This window comes from Pleurodeles waltl, chromosome 3_1, assembly GCF_031143425.1.
Source record: "Pleurodeles waltl isolate 20211129_DDA chromosome 3_1, aPleWal1.hap1.20221129, whole genome shotgun sequence".
Classification (NCBI taxonomy): Eukaryota; Metazoa; Chordata; class Amphibia; order Caudata; family Salamandridae; genus Pleurodeles; species Pleurodeles waltl.
Window position 1 is genome coordinate 1,827,333,397 of NC_090440.1, and position 18,310 is coordinate 1,827,351,706.

The window sequence follows — 18,310 nt, forward strand, 5'->3', positions numbered from 1 at the left end:
TGGTGTTCTGCTGGTGGGCGCTGTTGGCGGTAGCAGCGCCCCCACCTCGTCCCCGGCCGGAAGCCCCCCTGGATCCAGCTAAGTCGGGTTTCTGACAGGGGAGGGGGCGTTATGTGTGTGTGTGTGGGGGGTGTGTGCATGGATATGTGAGTATGTGCGTGAATGGGGGTGTGTGTTTAGTGTTGTGTGTGTAAGTAGGTGTGTGAGTGCGTCAATAAAACTGAGTGTGTATATATGAAAATGTGAATGCATGTCTGCGTGTTTGTTTCGATATGTGTGCGTGAATATCTGTATGTGTGTGTATGCTTGTGTGTGTAGGGGGGTGTGGATCTAGGCAGGGGGGGGCCTCCTATCAGTGACAGGGAAGGAGTTCCCTGTCACTGATAGGTCCTACCCACCATGGTTTTCATGGCATTACAAATGCCACGGAAACCATGGCGGTAGGCAGGGTCATAATACCGCCGGCGGCACAATAGTGGCCGTTGGGTTGGGGATGGTTATCTCCCGCCCGACGGCTGCTACCGCCATGGCGGTCGGAGTGGTACATTGGCGGGTTGACTTCAGCCAACCGGTCAATGTCATAATGTGGCGGTAAGTACCGCCAGCCTGTTGGCGGTACTATCGCCACATTAACACCGACCGCCGGGGTCATAATGACCCCCTAAGTTTTCATTTGGTGTGCCACACTAAACTTGAACAGTATATCCTTATTAGGGATGTATATGAAATGAGACACTAAGCAGAAAATGTTGTCACATTGGAGACAAAATCTTAGCAATTTTAAGAGGCAATTCTTATGCATCTGAGTACGGTAGAGAACATTATGACTGAAAAGAGATTGTCTCAGGAAAGATAAGACTCACTAGATATACACACGTGCTGAAGTGCAAAAGCTACATAAAAAGTGTGACATGATGGGTATAATGCTGTTCATCTGGACTGGTCAGGATTTATTCTATATAAAAATACAACCTTAATTTAAGTCGTTAGACCCATGTCAATTCTCGATGCCACTTCTTTTTGGACAACTTGGAAAAGTTTGGTGAGTTGACAGACATGTACTAAATGGCATCTGGCACCCAACCAGACAGTTTCCATGGTTTTGATGGTGGGATTGATTAAGAGTTTTCGTTATCTGGGAATGAGGTGTCAAAAGGACAATTTTTACCTACTAAGGTAAATGATTTGTACATATTATTAAAGATGCAATAATCCTTAATATCAAGAGGATAATCAAGAACCTTAGTAGACCAGCCACATCTTATGTTTCTCCTCTAATATCAGTAAACAGCTGTGTGGCATTGGTTAAAAAGTTAGTGCTACTACGCTTTCTAGTATGATACAGGGATTCTTCAAACAGATCTTCAAAACAATACAGAAGTTAGTGCACCTTTTATTTTGGTGTTTCACCAGAGCAAGGTAAAGCTGATTACACTGAAACCTCCTTATGAACGAGGACTGAGGCTCTATGACTTTGAGTTCTAATTGGTGTCTCAGCTGCAGAAAGCACTGAGGTGGACTGAATTTAGAAAAGGAAAAGTTGTCATACGGTAACCCATATAGAAGGAAACATTTGGAGCATCTCTTTATGACGGGGATGATACCAGAGGAGGATCCTCCATATCTAATCTACCTGATGGCCCACATCTGGAAGTAGATAGTCATAAAATTGATTAGGATGGATCCCTTTTATATGAAAGCACCCCTATGGGGACTACCAGTTTTCAGACAGTGCAGGAAGATGGGACAATAATAACATGGCTTGAGGGTTGCTGGTTTTGGTGGGACAGTTTTATAATGAGAATAGATTCCTCTATTTTGAGAAAGCTCAAACACATTTTTAGGTACAACAGGGTCAAGTTCTGATTTGTGCAAAAGTGGCTTTAGTAAGTGTCAGACAGTTTCAAGTCCAGTGCAATCAGAGAAATCTTGTCCCTTTCAGAAAGTAGTAGGTTGGTATGGGCTTTGTATAGAGTACTCCAGGCTTAGAAACAGCATTCTGCTCTGTAGGCAATGACCAGAAGGGTACAAAACGCCAGGATATCCATGTTGGAGAAACAGTACTCCCTATAAGTAAAGAAGTTGGCTAACGATGCTCACTTTAAAATAGTCTGGTTTAATTTCCTTCATACACTCTTATCTTGCCCCTACAGTCTTACCAAAAACCACCCCAGTCATTCAGACCAATCTTCCAGATTCAGAGAAGATGGGCCTGACTAGATTTTGTTCCTTGAAGGGTGTAACAGAGTTCAGTACTTACATCAGGACCAACCTAAGAAAGCAGTGAGATTACTAGGGGTGGTAGAACCAAAGCTTTGTTTGTTATAACTGCTGAAAGTTTGGGAACTAGAACTTAAACTGTCTTGTAGCCCAGAAAATAATTATCAATACATTGGTAGCTGCCTGAGGACCCTGGAGTGCAGACGTCCGGTACAGAGACATGAAAGAGTTGACATAGGCAAAGGAATAGCACACTGTCACCATAGAGGATATTGAACCATACCTGCTTTATCCATTGGAACCTCATCAAAGGTGCTATCTTATTAGATTTAGGTTTGGTATTGCACATCCCTTTGTAGCCTACCCGAGCAATGTGTATTTGGAGTTTTCTCTTGATTCCTGTCCATGTGACTCCAATTGTTTGCACTCTCTGTTGCACTTAATCTTCTTTTGCACTTTATATTCTGGGCTCAGGAAAACGTTTTTATTACCGCTGCAAAAAAGTTTGAACATTAGGAGGTGTAGGCCTGCCTTATATTTATCTTCAGCTTTTCCAGTCCGAAAACATATATTTGAGTATTTATAAGTTTATTTCTTCTGCTGTGAGACTTAGAGGTGTGGAGGGGAAGTAAAAGTTGCATGACTGCCCACACATGAAATGCACTGATGAGTCTTTAATCGTATTTGTTATGATATATTTTAATGTTGTACCGCCTTTTATGGTTCTTTTAACCGAATAAATAATGATTGTTTGATTGACTGTTCTGCCAGTGCTTATTTCCTGTGTTTTCCAAGTCTCAGACTTTATAATTTCCATATCTGGTTTAGCATAGTGATCACGTTAAAGGTCAGGGCCTTGAAAGCAATGAAGGAGTGGTATAAGCAATCCAATTTCAGAGGGTGATTTGTATGTGATATTTTCTTTAGGATAATCTTGTCAGTGAATGCACCTCATTTATTTGTAGGAAAGGTACTGTTGTAGAAGCTTGTTCGATATGAAGGATTTGGGAAGGTATCTGTGTGCCTTTGTCGCTTTCCCATTGAAGGTTGAAAACCTATTGGAGTATCTAATCAAAAGAGGAGGAGAACTAATCAGTGCTGTAATTCGGGGAAACAAACATTTTTTTTGCTGCCAGTTGGGCAAAGAAAGGCATTCAGCCTCAGCAATTATGTTAATACGTTTGTAATGTCCACAGTACAGCATTGGAACAATGCAGAGTTTATTGTGTTTATCTGTTTGTATTTATTCATCAAGCTTAAAAGAGTTGGTTGAGACATGAAGGCTACATTGAGGAACGGTAGTGACTACCAGGATTTATGTGAGTTTGGTCCTTGACTGTATTTAAAGCTGTATCAATGTAAGATCAGCTTTGTTCCAACTTATGGTCCAGACTACATTGATTTATTCAGGTATTATGTTGTCCCTTAGGGGATTGTGGGTGATACTGGGCAATGGGGAAGTGTAAAAGGGTGAGCTAGTGGTATAAAAGACAGTAGAGACAATTGTAGGCACCATGTATATCTTAAAACCTCTGCCTTGGTGAAGCTTTGGGGGCTTCAAGGATATCATCGTTTTGGGGGTTGGAGAGCAATCCTTGGCGGTTTATGTGTTTGATAATTGGATTTATTAACTTCTCATAGTCTACAGGGTGATGTGTGGTTCACATTCATGGTTATGGTAGCCTGGGATAGTGAGTTCCACCAACATATGATAAGAGATTTTCAAGTCTGGCTGGAGTTGGCTTTAGCTATTGCCAGAGTTCATGCATCACAACAAAAAACACTTTTTGTTGATTTTCTTCTTTGATGTGCCACTGATTGGGCAACTTATGTGTTAGTCTACCTAGGAAGTGATTTAGTTGCTCATAAAGCAAAGGAACTTAGTTAATGCAGAACTCATCTTTAGTACGTTAGGGATAGTTAAGTATGTTAGCTAGCATGAGGCTAGCCTGTGTCAAATACTTTAATAAAGGGTTTTTCTTTGTGCACTCGCAAACAAAAACAATAAGTAGGGTATTTATATTGTTTGAAATGGAGAGACTTTATTACACTGATCTCTAATTCAGCAGGGGCTAAAGAAGTCTGGTTTACATTGTGCACATTTTGTAATTTTAAATTATAGGCACTGATTAGAAATTGATTTATTACATGTTGTTGTGTGCTTTGCATAGCTATGCGTCTCTAGCCTCCACCTTTGCTTTTGTATGTATGCATTGGACTGCTTTACCTCACTACCATCAGGGACAAGAGCTAAAGGGGTGTAATAGGTGCTTACTTTGGGTGATGTTGCATTGTTATTTCCCAAAGCTCCTGGTCTCTGTGCCAGCTTCCTTCTGTGCATCTCTCCGCTCCTCATCTGACAGCTTGTGCCTTCTTCTCATTTGCCTCTCTCTGCTGTTTTTCCAGGTTCGGCCTCCTTTCTCTTTCGCCTCTCTCTGCTGCATCTACAGTTTGAGCCTCCTTTCCTCTCCTTTGCCTCTCTGCGTCTTTTCCACTGCTCTTGCCCCCTTCTTTCCAGAGTCCCTCCCTCCACCCAGGAGCTACTTAATGGAGGCCGCAGCGCAGATGCACAGCGCGCCACTGGTGCGCAGCGGTTCGTGAAAGGGAAGTCCATCTTCACCATCCATGCCTGGACCACACCCATCGCCAGAAAACCAAGTCTGCCCATCATCTGCACCTACACCGAGCTCTTAGCCTTGGACTCTAGCATCTGCAACAAGAACTGCTGCCACACCACTCCTTGCACTACTGCAGGATCCTTCACCTGCAGCACCGGAGCACCCTCGCACATTTCCTCCATCACCACACCAACCACAACTACTCCCAGACAACTAGACTGTCTCCTGCCTAATGCCTGATCACTCTGCAAACATGCCACAGAGATGTAGACCACCTTTACCTCCCTCATCCCCAACGTTGTCTTATTCACTGAGACTTGTCTCAATCCTGCGTCTACACCCGAGATCGTCGGCTACAGGATAGCACACCTGGACCGCATCAACAAACACAAAGGTGGGATCGCCATCATCCAGAAAGAATTAAACCACTGCACAACTGCCACAGAGGACAACACCCCGATCATGGAACACCTCAACTTCCAACTCGGAATAGACGGCAAACCACCAACAGAGCACTCTCACCCTCAAACCTCCAGGACCACTCCTCGGCTTCTGCGTTGCCATCTCCGATATTATCGCAAGGCATCAACACCAAACACTGCATCGTCTTCGGAGACCTCAATTTTCACCTCGATGACCCCAGTGACAACACAGCCAACCTTCCCGAAATCATGAACAAAATCTGCCTCACTCAACTAATCACTGACCCGACACACATCGCAGGACATACGCTGGACTCCATCTTCATTGCCACCGCCTGAGTCAAGTTCAGGTTTGACTTGGGGGGAGGGGGAGAAATCACTGGGCGCAGAACTTATTCCGCCTAATAAATGCCAGGTGCATTAAATTCCAAATGAATCGAAATAACAATATCTTTCTATGAAGAGTTCGCTTAGAGGTTGGAATTTTACAGCACAGTGATTGGACGTTTACAGCCCATATGTGACTGTGACCTAACTCACAAAGTTACAGAGTATGTGCATGTGATAAAAGCAGCACTATTTTTTTTAAAATTGGGAGCAGTGCTGTATTCTGTGTTAATAATGCTCTCTGTAGTCTTTCAAGCTTATCATTTATCGACTATACCTTGGTTATAAGTGTAGAAGCAGATGTACATTTTAGATGCTTCATATATTTTTCTATGCAGAATGACTCAGTGGTGCGAGTTGCAACAACTTGACGACAAATTCCTGGAACAAGTCCATCAGCTTTATGATGATAACTTTCCTATGGAGATCCGGCAATATCTGGCACAGTGGCTTGAAAGTCAGGACTGGTAAGATTCATTTTTCAGTGATATTCCTTTAAATATATGAAATATAAGACTTCATAAACTACTGTATTAGTTAATTGCCTAATAAATCGACTTTCCTAGGTTGCACTTAGGAACGTGCATTATTTAGCAGTATTTCTGAAAACGTCCATACAGGTAGGCTTGCACATCTTGTCAGTAATCATTAAGTAGAAATAAATACTAGCTAGTGTTAGTTAATGCTCTTTTTCATTTGCATAGGGTTTCGGAAAAGTGTATGTAAAACATACAAAGAGGCTAGTGAGAGACAAATTAATGTGACAATTGCAAGTAAGACTTGTTTGTCTGTCATGGGGGTCTCCCAACCTGTTCTTTTATAAGCATCATGCACTAATATTAAATTGTTCTTTATTTGGAAATTGATTTATTGGATTTTGATTGGTTGAAATTGTGAAAAAAAATTATTTCATTGCTGTGGTCCTCATTCTTCTTTTTATTTGTTTGTTTAAACATCTTCACCAATTGTCATGTCCAAACAAACAAAACTGTGCAAAACTCACTACATCATTACTAATAGAAATGGCACTACAGGCTTCCCCTTGACCTCATTGAGATACATTCATTTTACTGCCGCAGACATTGCATCAGCACTATTCATAGTCCATCATCCTAAAATTCCTTTTATTTAGTGGTTCCTTTTTCCTCCACCTATAGTTAAGACAGTCTGTCCACTTTATTTCCTCACATAATTAGATATAACTCACTAATGGCCTGGCTGCGGTGATTAAAAAAAAAACTTGTGGATGGCTAGCACTAATCTTTGGGTGTTTTTGGCTTGGATCAAAGTATGGATTTCTGGTGTGGCCTATGTGGGATGTGTTTTTGTGTAATGCCTGACGACCAAAGTTAAGTTCTTATCATGTTTGTGTCTCTGCACCTATGATGTGAAGTGATGCGAAGGGTTTCGGGACAGGACATTTAACCTTATAAGGCATAAGTGTATGCATTGAGATGTGTGTGAACATAGTGTAACCTATGTGAAATGTGTACCTGTCTTGTTGGAGAAAGCTGCTTATATTGTGTTGCTGCAAACTGAGAGTTCATGAGAACTAGCTACATTAGTCCATGTTCTAGAGCTATTTAGATAGTTCCATAAACCGTCCCTCAAGAAATAAAAATAAAAATCCGGCCTGATCACTAGTGGAGTTTCTCAGCATGGTCTGGGAGATGGAGCTCATAGGGGAAGGAACTGTTAGGATTTCAAAACAGAGAAAAGCAGGAAAAAGACTTGCATGATGGTTCACATAGCAAGTTCATGTGCAAGAATAGACATCATACCATAATTCCCTGAGGGAATTACAGAGTTACCTGATATTGACAGGCCTTGGGTTGGAGTCTACGGAAGACAGGACAGTGGCACATTAGACTAACTAGATCACTAACCATTGCAATGGTGGCATTTCCTAGTGTGGGAGTACTTGCATTGTCATTAACACCGCTGCAAACATGCCTCTCTGAGCAGCAACATCTCGTGGTTGTATTGGCTGTCCACTCCTGTACAGTTCAGTCACTCAGATTAACATCACCTTTCTTATTTGCTTCCATGTAGGTCTAATCCATGCTCTCTTACTTGCAAATGACCTGCTCTGTGGCATGCTGAGGACCAGTGCTGATATCCTGGTCAACGTCTAGTCCCAACATTGTGCCCTTTCTTTTCGAGGAGGGTGAAATTGTTATCCATATTCAGAACTCTTAGTCAACTTCTGTCTCAATGTAGTGCTCTTCGACTTATCCTTCTTACCCAGAGCACACACTGTCTGCCATTTACTCAGACAAGCATTCTAGCAGTCTGGGATTCAACCCCAATCTCGCCTCGGACTTACTAATGGTGTTCTCCAACAGCAAGTGCATCAGTTTTCTCTTACTCCATTTTCCCCATATTTCATTCTTGAGGTGGGTGAGTGCTCAGCACCTCTAGAAACTTCGAGTTGGGACGTGGACTCGCCGCAAACACTGACCTTCTTGAAGCTTAACTCCGTTACTGCTGAGGATTTCCCACTCTGGTGCTGAGCCCTTTTTTGACAGTTTGGGGTAGTTTATGGCTCCATAACCTTTTTTCCACATTAGGTATCTGCCTCAAAAAGCTACTTTTTTTGCCAAAGTTCTGACATTTTTCAAAGCGAGAGCCCATTTTTTCCTATTTTTTTGTGTGCTTTCAAACTACTTCAAGTTTGTGGTGGAAACCAGTGTTAAACCCATGGGGGATCCAGGAGAGATATAGATTTCTGAAAAGTAGACACAATTCTGAATTCAGCAAACGGTTGTACATGTAGATATCTCAAGGTTTTCCTGAAGAAACATATGGTTGAGATAAAGAAATATTGAAAATCAGCAGAAAAAAATTGCCATTTGTTACAACGTTTTCATCTGTACTTTTTTTTGGTGATTCTCAAAAGCCACATACCCTTATGTCCGCTGGACCCTTCTGGTTGCGGGATATTTAGGGTTTATAGATTCTCTGAGAACCTGAGCTACAGAGAGTCAGCAACCAAGCTGCACTGTACATTGTTTTTTCATTGTGTACCTAATAAGGACCAATTCATATGGTGAAATATGTGGAGTGAATAATGGGTATGCAGGAAACATATGTGCTTCTGAAATGGGCACAGGATATGGAGTTTAGCAGCAGTGGTTATTTATACATCTCTGAATTTGTGGGTACCCATGCTAGCTTGTGATTTAGAGGGCATTTTTCAAAATGTTGTATTTTTTACACAGTGGCTTACACTTGGAATGTACAACTACAGCAAAATCCAATCAGCAATAGCAAACATTCTACTATTCTGTGTTCCAACATGTCTTCTGATAAAAAGGATACCTCACTTGGGTGGGTAGACCTATGGCCTACAATAGGAAATAGTCCAAAATGCAACATGGACACATTACATTTTCCCACTCACAACTGACCCCTTTTGTGCAAAGTGGCAGCTCCCTGGGTTTTCTTACCCAGAATCTCATGTAAACCTCCAACCCTGAATAAAACCACACAATTTCCTCACATTTCTGTGAAAGAAAGTCCTTGAATCTGTGGGGTTCTATAACTTTTGTACCAGCTTTCTCACACCTCCCTTATTACAATGATACCCCAATTGTGTGGGTGGGCCAAGAGACCACCACACAAAAGGCCATAAAGCGCTACTTGGCTAGGCAGATTCATGATGGGCAGCCTTTTGCTTAAAAAAAATCCCTGGTGTCTAGTGGACTTCTTCCATCCAGGAGGGGCAGATTGAGGGTAACTCCCCCCATCCGCCCATGGAGGGGGTGTTGAAGGGGGTGAAAGACTTGCAACATATTTCTTTGGGGTGGGGCCAAGGCCATGCTCATAGTGGGCTGGAGGGGCTGGGATAAGCCCACTGGCTCGATTTCCTTTCACTTTACTGTAATGACATCATAACAGTAAAGAGAAAACAAAAAATTCAGCTGCTCAAGAAGCTCTTCCTGAACAGCTCAAACTAAAACCTCAATAAAAGAATCCCTCTGATGCAGAGCTCCTGAGGGACATTTACACCCCTCTCGAGTTTTGGCCAGTGGCTGACAGACGCACTGGGGAGGGGGTGTGGGTATTGGCAGTTGGCTGACATCTGCATTTAAGAAGTTAGGACAAATCATGATGGACGCCTAGCGTGACAGCTCCTGAGCCCGGAGCCTGTCATCTTGCTTAATCCCATATCCGGCGGCGAACGTAACTTGAAACGGGGCTGTAAGTTCTATCTCGTTATGCTGGAGACTTCAACTGAGCTGCGGCAGTGAGCTGAGAGGACAACTGTAACGCTGGCCAACTCCACAATCAAGGGACACGGCTTTGAGGCTCATGCAGAAGACTCCGAAAATAGGGCATGTAGAAATAACATCCACATTGTGGGAATGCTAGAAGGTGTGAAAGGATCACATGCAACAACGGTGGCCCCAGCAGGGCTGTCAAACTCCTTCGTAGTTGAATGAGCCCACCAAGTTCCTACCAGGAAACCTATCCCTGGAGATCTGCCTAGGCCCATTGTGGCAAAAAATTTAAACTTCATGACCGGGATGTTTTGTTGAAACATCCTCATGGGGAATACAAGGATTTCGATATTCTCTGAATATACTGTGGCAGTGCAGCGCCAATGCTCCTCCTGCCAAGAAGTTTAAAAAAAGCTTGCGGTTGTCTGGGCTTACCTATGCACTACTTTTTCCAGCCAAACTCAAAATAATACACCAGCAACACCTCCTCTTTTTTGACTCTCTTGACTCAGCACGTGAGTGATCGTAACAGAATTTCCCACCAACCAAAAAAAAGTACCCTCCAAAACCACAGCAGAGACGGCGTCATCGCCAGTGAGGTGAGACCGCTCTTAAAACAGAAGATTGAACACCTTCCCCACAGCAAGCCTTGGTGGGTCAGCTAGATCGGCATCCTTTTTTCGTTCTACAACAGTACACATCAGCTCGAGCCCGTCACACAGTAATACCTCAGACTCAGATTCTATGGGGAGTCTGGCACTGTTCCCATCCATAACCCTGCAGACAGCTAACGACTTGTGAGAAAAACTGTGTATCAGCCATAAGGATGAGTGAAGTTGTGGACACCAGATAATGGGTGCTATGGGAGGAAGGGCATACAGCTTACCATCTCCAAATGAACATTGTTGGGATCCTCTGCAGAGTTTGGCTATCTAATCAGAGTATACAGTGCCCTAAAGCAGACATTGTGCTACTTCCATAGCCACCATCAGAGATACTTCTCATAGGGAATCCCGGCTCCGGTGCCCTCTCTTTTTGAACCAGAATGTTATTGGAGTGTACTGACTTAATGTTTCTGCAGGCTACCCATGTTTACCCCATATACGTAGACACGAATTATGTGTTAACTATAATGTTATGGTTTGTTATTCAGTTTGGTCGAGCGCCGACACAGTGCTGGACTGAGTACTATGTAATTACTTTTAGTTGGTTCTTTTTTTTGATAAAGACTTTTTTTATTTTGCAAAGAGAAAAGAAAAGGGTAAATACAATGGTACAAACATAGAACAAGATGCCAACGTGCATCTAACAACAGCCGAGCCCATGCTCCCAGACAGTACAATATGATTGGTGGCTATACTTTGTTTAATCTAAGGACCTGCGGCAGCCTCCCACTTCCCCCATATCTTATCATATTTGTTTGGACAGCCTCTGGCCTCATATACAAGTTTTTCATTCTGCGCACACCAGTCTACCCCTCTTCTCCATTTAGTCAGTGTTGGGGCACCTATAGCCTTCCAGCCCGCCACAATATCCCTCTTGGCTACCAGGCACGCCACCCCAAGGAAAACTCGGTCCGGTCTCCTCAACCCAGTGTCGCCCATGATCCCCAGAAGAAGGGGCAGAGGTCTCCTCTCTATGTCTTCCTGTAGGACCTCGGAGATTTCCTGCAAAACAGCCTCCCAGTATGTCACTATGACTGGACAGGTCCATACCATGTGGAAAAAGTCGGCTGTGGGGTTTCTGCAGCGAGGGCATTCCGCTGTGGGGCGTAAGCCCGCTCTGTGTAGTTTGATGGGAGTGAGATAGGCTGTGTGAAGGTAATATGTTTGTATCAATCGAAGGCGAGTGGCCATCGCTTGGGCGCGTGGGGCCATCAATGCTTCGTCCCAGTCCATCCCTTCCATGGGGCCCGCCCATCCCTCCCACCTTCGGCGGAGCCCCCCCAGAGAACCCGGGGTGCCGGCGACCAGGGCACGGTATATCTGGGAAACACCTCCCTTACCCAGGTCCCCCATCAGCATCCTGGCCTCCATAGGACTGTGCTCGGGTATGTCTTCTCCCATTTGGACATGTGCTAGTAGGGCGTGTCGGAGCTGGAGATATCTGTGGAACTGTGTCTTATTCAGGGAGAATTTTTTTTGGGAGATCCTCAAAGGATCGCATATACGACCCTCTCCAGACGTCCCCCAGAGTAGAGATACCTATATTGTCCCAGTTTCGAAAACCCTCCAAGCCCGCCACCTGCGCCAAGTATCTCCCATGCCATAGCGGGGTCTGTTGGGTGAGACGCCCCTGCCACCCCGTCAACCTCTGAGCAGTCCGCCATCCCTGTAAAATCACCTTCATTACGTCCGGGACGTCTTGAGAGATTGGACCTCCGTAGAGGGTGCCAAAGATCCGAGGGTAGCCCATGGACTGAAGTTCCAATCGGTATGCCGGGTCTGACCACCCACCCCCCACCCAGTCGTTAATTACAAGCAGCTGCGTCGCAAGATAGTAAAAGTGGACATTGGACATGCCTAAGCCCCCCTCGTGTACATCTCTTTGGCAAGTTTTGAGCGCCAGTCGTGAGCGAGCTCCGCTCCATATAAATTGGCGCGCCAGTGAATCCATTTCCCGGAACCATTTTATGGGTATAGGGAACGGAAAATTTTGCAATAAGTAGAGGAGCCTAGGGAGGATCATCATCTTGTAGAGCGCTATTTTACCGAGCAAATTAAGGGGGAGGGTCTTCCAGCGCAGAAGATCAATCTTGATTTTCCTAGTTAACGGCGTAATGTTGAGTTCCCATGACAATTCGGGGAGGAGTGAGATGTGTATTCCCAAGTATTTAAAACTGTTTCTTCGTACTGGGATGTTTCGCTGCCAGTCCACACAGTCCCTAGAGCTGTGCAGGGGGACCAATAGGGACTTGGTGGGATTTAGGATCAATCCCGAGGCCTCCGCAAAGAGGCCTAGGATTTCCAGCACGTGGGGGCCGCTTTTGGCCGGGTTGGAAATATATAGGAGGACATCATCTGCGTATAACGCCACGCGATCCTCTAAGCAGGTGGGCCAGGACCAGCCCTCGATCAATGGGTCTCCTCGGAGTATTATCGCTAAGGGTTCTATTATCAATGCGAAGAGCAGGGGAGATAGTGGGCATCCCTGTCGGGTTCCACGGCCAATGGGGAATGGATCGGAAACCACCCCGTTCACCTGGACTCGGGCTGTCGGCCTGGAATATAGGAGTCTCACTAGGCTTCGAAATTTGGGGCCGAGCCCGTTTCTTTGCAGAACCTGTTCGAGGTAAGACCAGTCCACCGTATCAAAGGCTTTCTCGAAATCGAGTAGGAGTAGTGCCAAGGGTTTGTGCAACAGGGTCTTGTGGTGGGCCAGGGCCAGATGTAGCCGCCTGATGCAGTGTCTGGTGCTGCGGTTGGGCATAAAGCCACATTGGTCAGGATGCACCAGAGTGGGCATTACTGTTTTCAATCTAGAGGCAAGGATCGAAGAGAGCACCTTGACCTCAGTGTTTAAGAGTGAGATGGGCCGGTACGCCGAACAGTGTCGTGAAGGGGGTTGGGTTTTGGGGATCACTACAATCGTGGCTTGATCGATCCCAACAGGGAAGCGGCCCTGTCTCTCAGCCTCCTCGTACATGTTAAGAAGGTGTGGACCCAGAATGTCACTGCCTTTCTTGTATAACTCTGCTGGGAACCCGTCAGGACCAGGGGTCTTACCCGATGCCAGGCTGGAGATCGCGTTGGTGATTTCTTTGAGGCTAATAGTTTCGTCCAGCCTGTCTCTTGTCTCCGAGGGGACCTTAGGAAGGGTAATGTCGTTTAGAAGGGGAGCATCTCTCTCAATGATCGGGCGGGGGTGCCTCGCATATAGGCTGGCATAATACGAGGCAAAACTCTGCGCAATATCAATAGGTGTTTTGGTGAGGGTGCCCGAGGCATCTAAAATCTCTGGGAGAACTCTGTTGGCCAGAGGACGGGTGGCCAACCCATGCAAGAGCTTCCCATTTTTGTCTCCCCAGCCATATATTCGGGCAGTGGAAGCTCTCCAGATATGTTTAGCCGATTCTAGTATTATGTGTTTGATTTCGCCTCTGACTAAGGTCAGTTGTCTCATGGTAGAGGCAGACGGCAAGGTCGCTTGTTGGCACTCCAGCCTTAAGGCCTTGGCCTCCAGCTGGAGACCTGAGAATTTCGATCCCTTTCGCGGGAACGGAGGAGGTATTTAGCTTGCCCTCTAAGGGTGGCCTTACATGCTGCCCATAGTGTTCCTGGAGACTGGACTGATCCTGTATTCAGGTCGAAGTATTGGGTAAGGTGAGTCGTGACCTCGTGGGCATAGTCTTCGTCCTGCAAATACCAGGCATTCAGTCGCCACACCGGGCGCCTGGAGGGGTCTGTTCCGCCCAAACGAACACGTACTGGAGCATGATCTGAGACTCCACGAGGGAGTATCTCTGCCCCCGTAACGCTCGGGAGGTCCGTGGCGAGCATGAATATAAGATCTATTCTGGATTGCGTTTGGTGGGCAGCTGATGTGTGCGTGTATTGCCGCTCCCTGGGGTGCCAGGTTCTCCATACGTCACATAGGCCTAGGCTCTCGGTCCAGCTGTTGAGGGCCGAAGCCCTATTAGATCTACTGGCGGTGGCCCCGCCAGACACATCCAGGGTGGGGTCGAGAACGGCATTGAAGTCTCCTCCCAACAGGGTGGCCCCCTGGGGGAGCTCCGCCGCCACGCGTCGGAGCGAGAGTAGGAAGGGGTCCAGTCCCGCCGGAGGGGCGTACACACAGACAAGGTTTATTGGCGACCCATGGAGCGTCCCTGTGGCCACTACGAATCTGCCCTGTGGATCGGATTGTGTGCCTGTAATCATCATGGGTAGGGAGCGGTGGAGTAGGATGGCCACACCCCTGGAGCCTCTAGAGAAGCCCGCATGGTATATTCTATCATAACCTCCTCGCATAAGCATGGGGCACCTAGTCCCGAGGAGGTGAGTTTCTTGCAAAAAAAACACCGTCTCTACAGCGGATTGCGAAGTCTGGATGGCCTGGAGGATGGCGCTCACTCCGTCCGGCGCCGGGCCCCCACTAGCCGTGTCCCCCTCTCCCCGCTGTCCTGTCGGCGTCGTGAACTGGTCGATCTTTTGCTGAGGCGGTGGAGGTTGTTTGTTCGCCTTGTCTCTCCCCATCGTGGCGCAGGGGGGGGGAGTCGGACAGGTTAAATCTTGCCGTGTTTTGATTTAAATCTTGGGCCTTGGTTCACTTGTTATGATTGGGAATCCAAAGGGGTGGCTCGGATCCAGTCTCCCTGGATGTCGCAGTGTCCCAGGGTCGGTTCACGGCCTGTTTTTAGTCGCATTGGTGGTCGGGCCATTCAGGTCAGCGGCCCCGTCGGGGAGGGTGAGATTGGCCCGCCGGACCGCTTGTCGATAGCTGCTTGAAGAATTGATGGGGTCACCTCTGATCCCCCGAACGACTCAGGCATGCCACACGCTCCCGGCCCCCACCCCAAGACAATCAAGGCACCAGGGTGGGGGGAGGGAATGGGAGCCGCGGGTGGGCATCCTCCATACCACTGTCACGCTGTTCCTCCTCGTGCCAACAGCGTCCCACCTCCCTTCAGCGGGGTTCCGTGGGTCCTCTCCACCGACAGTTCAGCTGGGCGCCCGGAGGTAGTCCCGTTGGCGCAGGGCCCCTCTTCTTGGGCCGGGGCGGCGTTGCCTCCTCCAATCCGTGGGACTTCACACCCAGGGCGCAGCCCCAGTGCTCTCCAGGGTTCCTGGTGCGTCCCCCGTCCAGCGGGTTACCGCGGAGCCTCCTCGTCGATCGTCTCTGTGTGGGCACCCCGGGGCCGCCCTCTCGGTGCAGGGCCTCTCCCCCGAGCTGACATCGTCCCCTCAGTCCGCGGGGTTCCGCGCGTGGGGCGCGGTCCCAATGCCCTCCCGGACCCCCGGCGTACTTCCGGTCCGGCGGGGCCCCGCGGGTCCCTCACTCCGGTGCCTCCGCGCGGGCACCCAGGGGCGGCCCCGCTAACGTAGGGCCTTTTTCTCGGGCCGGGACAGGGCCGTCTCTTCCGTCCACGGGGCTCCACACGCGGAGCACGACCCAGCGCCCTCCAGGGCCCGCGGGGCGCCCCCAGCCCGGCGCCGCGGCGTCAGGAAGGGCAACAGTGTCGAAGCCAAATCAGCCACGGAGACCCCGTCCCAGCCGCCATTTTATTTTTCTTTCCCCTCGGTGCCGGTCGGGCTGCGGCGGCAGATCGGAGCCTGCCTTTCGCCACCGCTCACCTCCACCGGCTCCTCGGGATCCAGGGATCACGGGGAGAGTCGAAGCGGCATCCCTCGCTCGGCAAAACCGCGTTAGCTATGGGCGGATGACGGAGGGGTCCAGAGCACTCTCAGAGTGCGACCGCCATCTTGACGCCCGAAGCCACGCCCCCCTTTAGTTGGTTCTTACAGTCATCTACACATGGGGCCAGATGTAGGAACCGTTTTGCATGGCGCAAACTGCAAAATTCGCAGTTTGCGCCATGCAAAACGTGCATCGCAATGCACATTCCCATTTTGTGAGTCAGTACCGACTCGCAAAATGGGAATGCGACTCGCAAATAGGAAGGGTTCCCCTTCCTATTTGCGATTCGCACCGCGATGCAGAATTGCTTCGTGAACGCGGTCGCAAAGCAATTCGCAGTTAGCACCCATGTGAAGTGGGTGCTAACTCATTCGCAAAAGGGAAGGGATCCCCATGGGACCCCTTCCTCTTTGTGAATGTCGCCCAAAAATATTTTTCCAATGGACCACTGCCTACTCTGAAAAAATGAAACCAAATGGTTTCATTTTTTTGTTTGCATTGCAACTCGTTTTCCTTTAAGGAAAAGGGGTTGCAAAAAAAAAAAAAAACAGCTTTATTAAAAAAGCAGTCACAGACATGATGGTCTGCTGTCTCCAGGAGGAGAGGGTCACTTCCTGGCAGCGGGTTTGGTCTTGGCATCTGCTTTTGCTGAATGTCTGGATGGACGTCTACATTTGTGAGGGGACTTCTTCAACTACAGAGGGAGGGGTGTCTGAGCCATGGCCTTCCATCGGCAGGGCCCTCAATCCACTAGCTGCAGCAGATGTAGAAGGGGCAGATGTAACGTTGTTAGTGGAAGGGGACTCCTGTTGTGTGGAGAAGGTAATCAGGGTGGTGTTGATGTCCCTCAGCGCCCCTGCAATGGTAACCATGTGTGCATTTTGTGCCTGCTGCTGTATGACCTCCTGGTAGTGAAATGTGGGTGTTTTTGTGGGGATCTGGTAGCGGTGGTGTATACGGTGTGTGAGGGTGTTGTGATTGTAAGGGTGCAGTGTTGGGTAATTGGTGAGGTGTGGGTACTGCGATGTGAGTTGTTAGTTGTGGATTGTATGTGCTAGTGATGTGTGTATTGTGATAGTTGTGCTGCTGTGGAGTGTGTGCTGGGTGAGATGTGTATGTATGCCTATTGTGTCCAAGTTGAATTCATTGCTAATTTAGCATCTCAGTGGATGTGAGTGGCGTTTTGTTTCCAAAGGGGTGTGGGCTGTGTAGGGGTGTGTTATATAGTGCTATGAGTATGTGTGTCCGGTGTGTGGATGTGTGTCAGGTGTGGGGTATTCAAACTGTCCAATGTGGTGTGGTGTTCTGACGGAAGTGAGCTGTGACTGCTGCGGTTAACACTGCCAATGGTTTTCTGCCATGGAAGAACTGCTGTGGTTATTTGTAGCTCGAAATCTGATGGGTGAATCTGCTGTGGTAATTTGTTGCTCGTAATCGGATGGGTGGATTATTGGACGGCAGGCGGTGCTGGTGGTGGGACCAACTGTTTTCCGTGTCCTCCAGTGTCATGGCGGTTTCAGAAATGTGGCTGTTTTTTTGGCGGTCTTCACAGCGTGACTCTTAAAACGGTGGTTGGATCACCGCCAACATTGTGGTCTTTTGGTGTCCGCCACTGCGGCGGTCTTGCCAAAAGACCACCAAACTTGTAATGAGGCCCATAGTGTTAGACATTATCCAAGGCAGGGCTGGAGTACATTTGCAACTGTTTTGTGGCATTTTGGTCTGTATTAAGTTTAGAAGTGTAGTCATGAATAGCAATGGAGTGGGTGGGTGTTTCATAATCTTCTCCTAAATCCTTCATTACTCCTCAGTAAGCCCTTTTATTTTGCAGTAAGAATTCCCCATTTTACAACCACCCCAGTCCTCCCCACATTTATTACAAAAATGTATATTTGTGTGTGGAGATCTCCACCACTTTGGCAGAGATCTTTGCATAGAAAAGATATGAGAAAGAGAGGCCGATATCTCCACCTGTAGGTTAGTGAATATCGTTTTGTAGCAAGAGAACAGTAGTACTGAAGTATTATTTCACTTAGTACAAAATGTAGCTTATGAATAGGTAACTGTCCACTAATTCCATGAG

General features: G+C 47.4%; 1 protein-coding gene across 8 annotated transcripts in view; it reads left to right on the forward strand.

Moving 5' to 3' along the window:
• The window catches only part of STAT1 (signal transducer and activator of transcription 1), a 533,280-nt gene that overhangs the window by 12,915 nt on the left and 502,055 nt on the right, over positions 1–18,310 (forward strand). For all 8 annotated transcript variants that reach the window (XM_069225879.1, XM_069225877.1, XM_069225884.1 and 5 more), the window contains one exon: positions 5,986–6,114. In XM_069225879.1, coding sequence (XP_069081980.1) covers positions 5,987–6,114 — 128 coding nt within the window. In that variant the 5' untranslated portion in view covers position 5,986. The remainder of the gene's footprint in view (positions 1–5,985; positions 6,115–18,310) is intronic.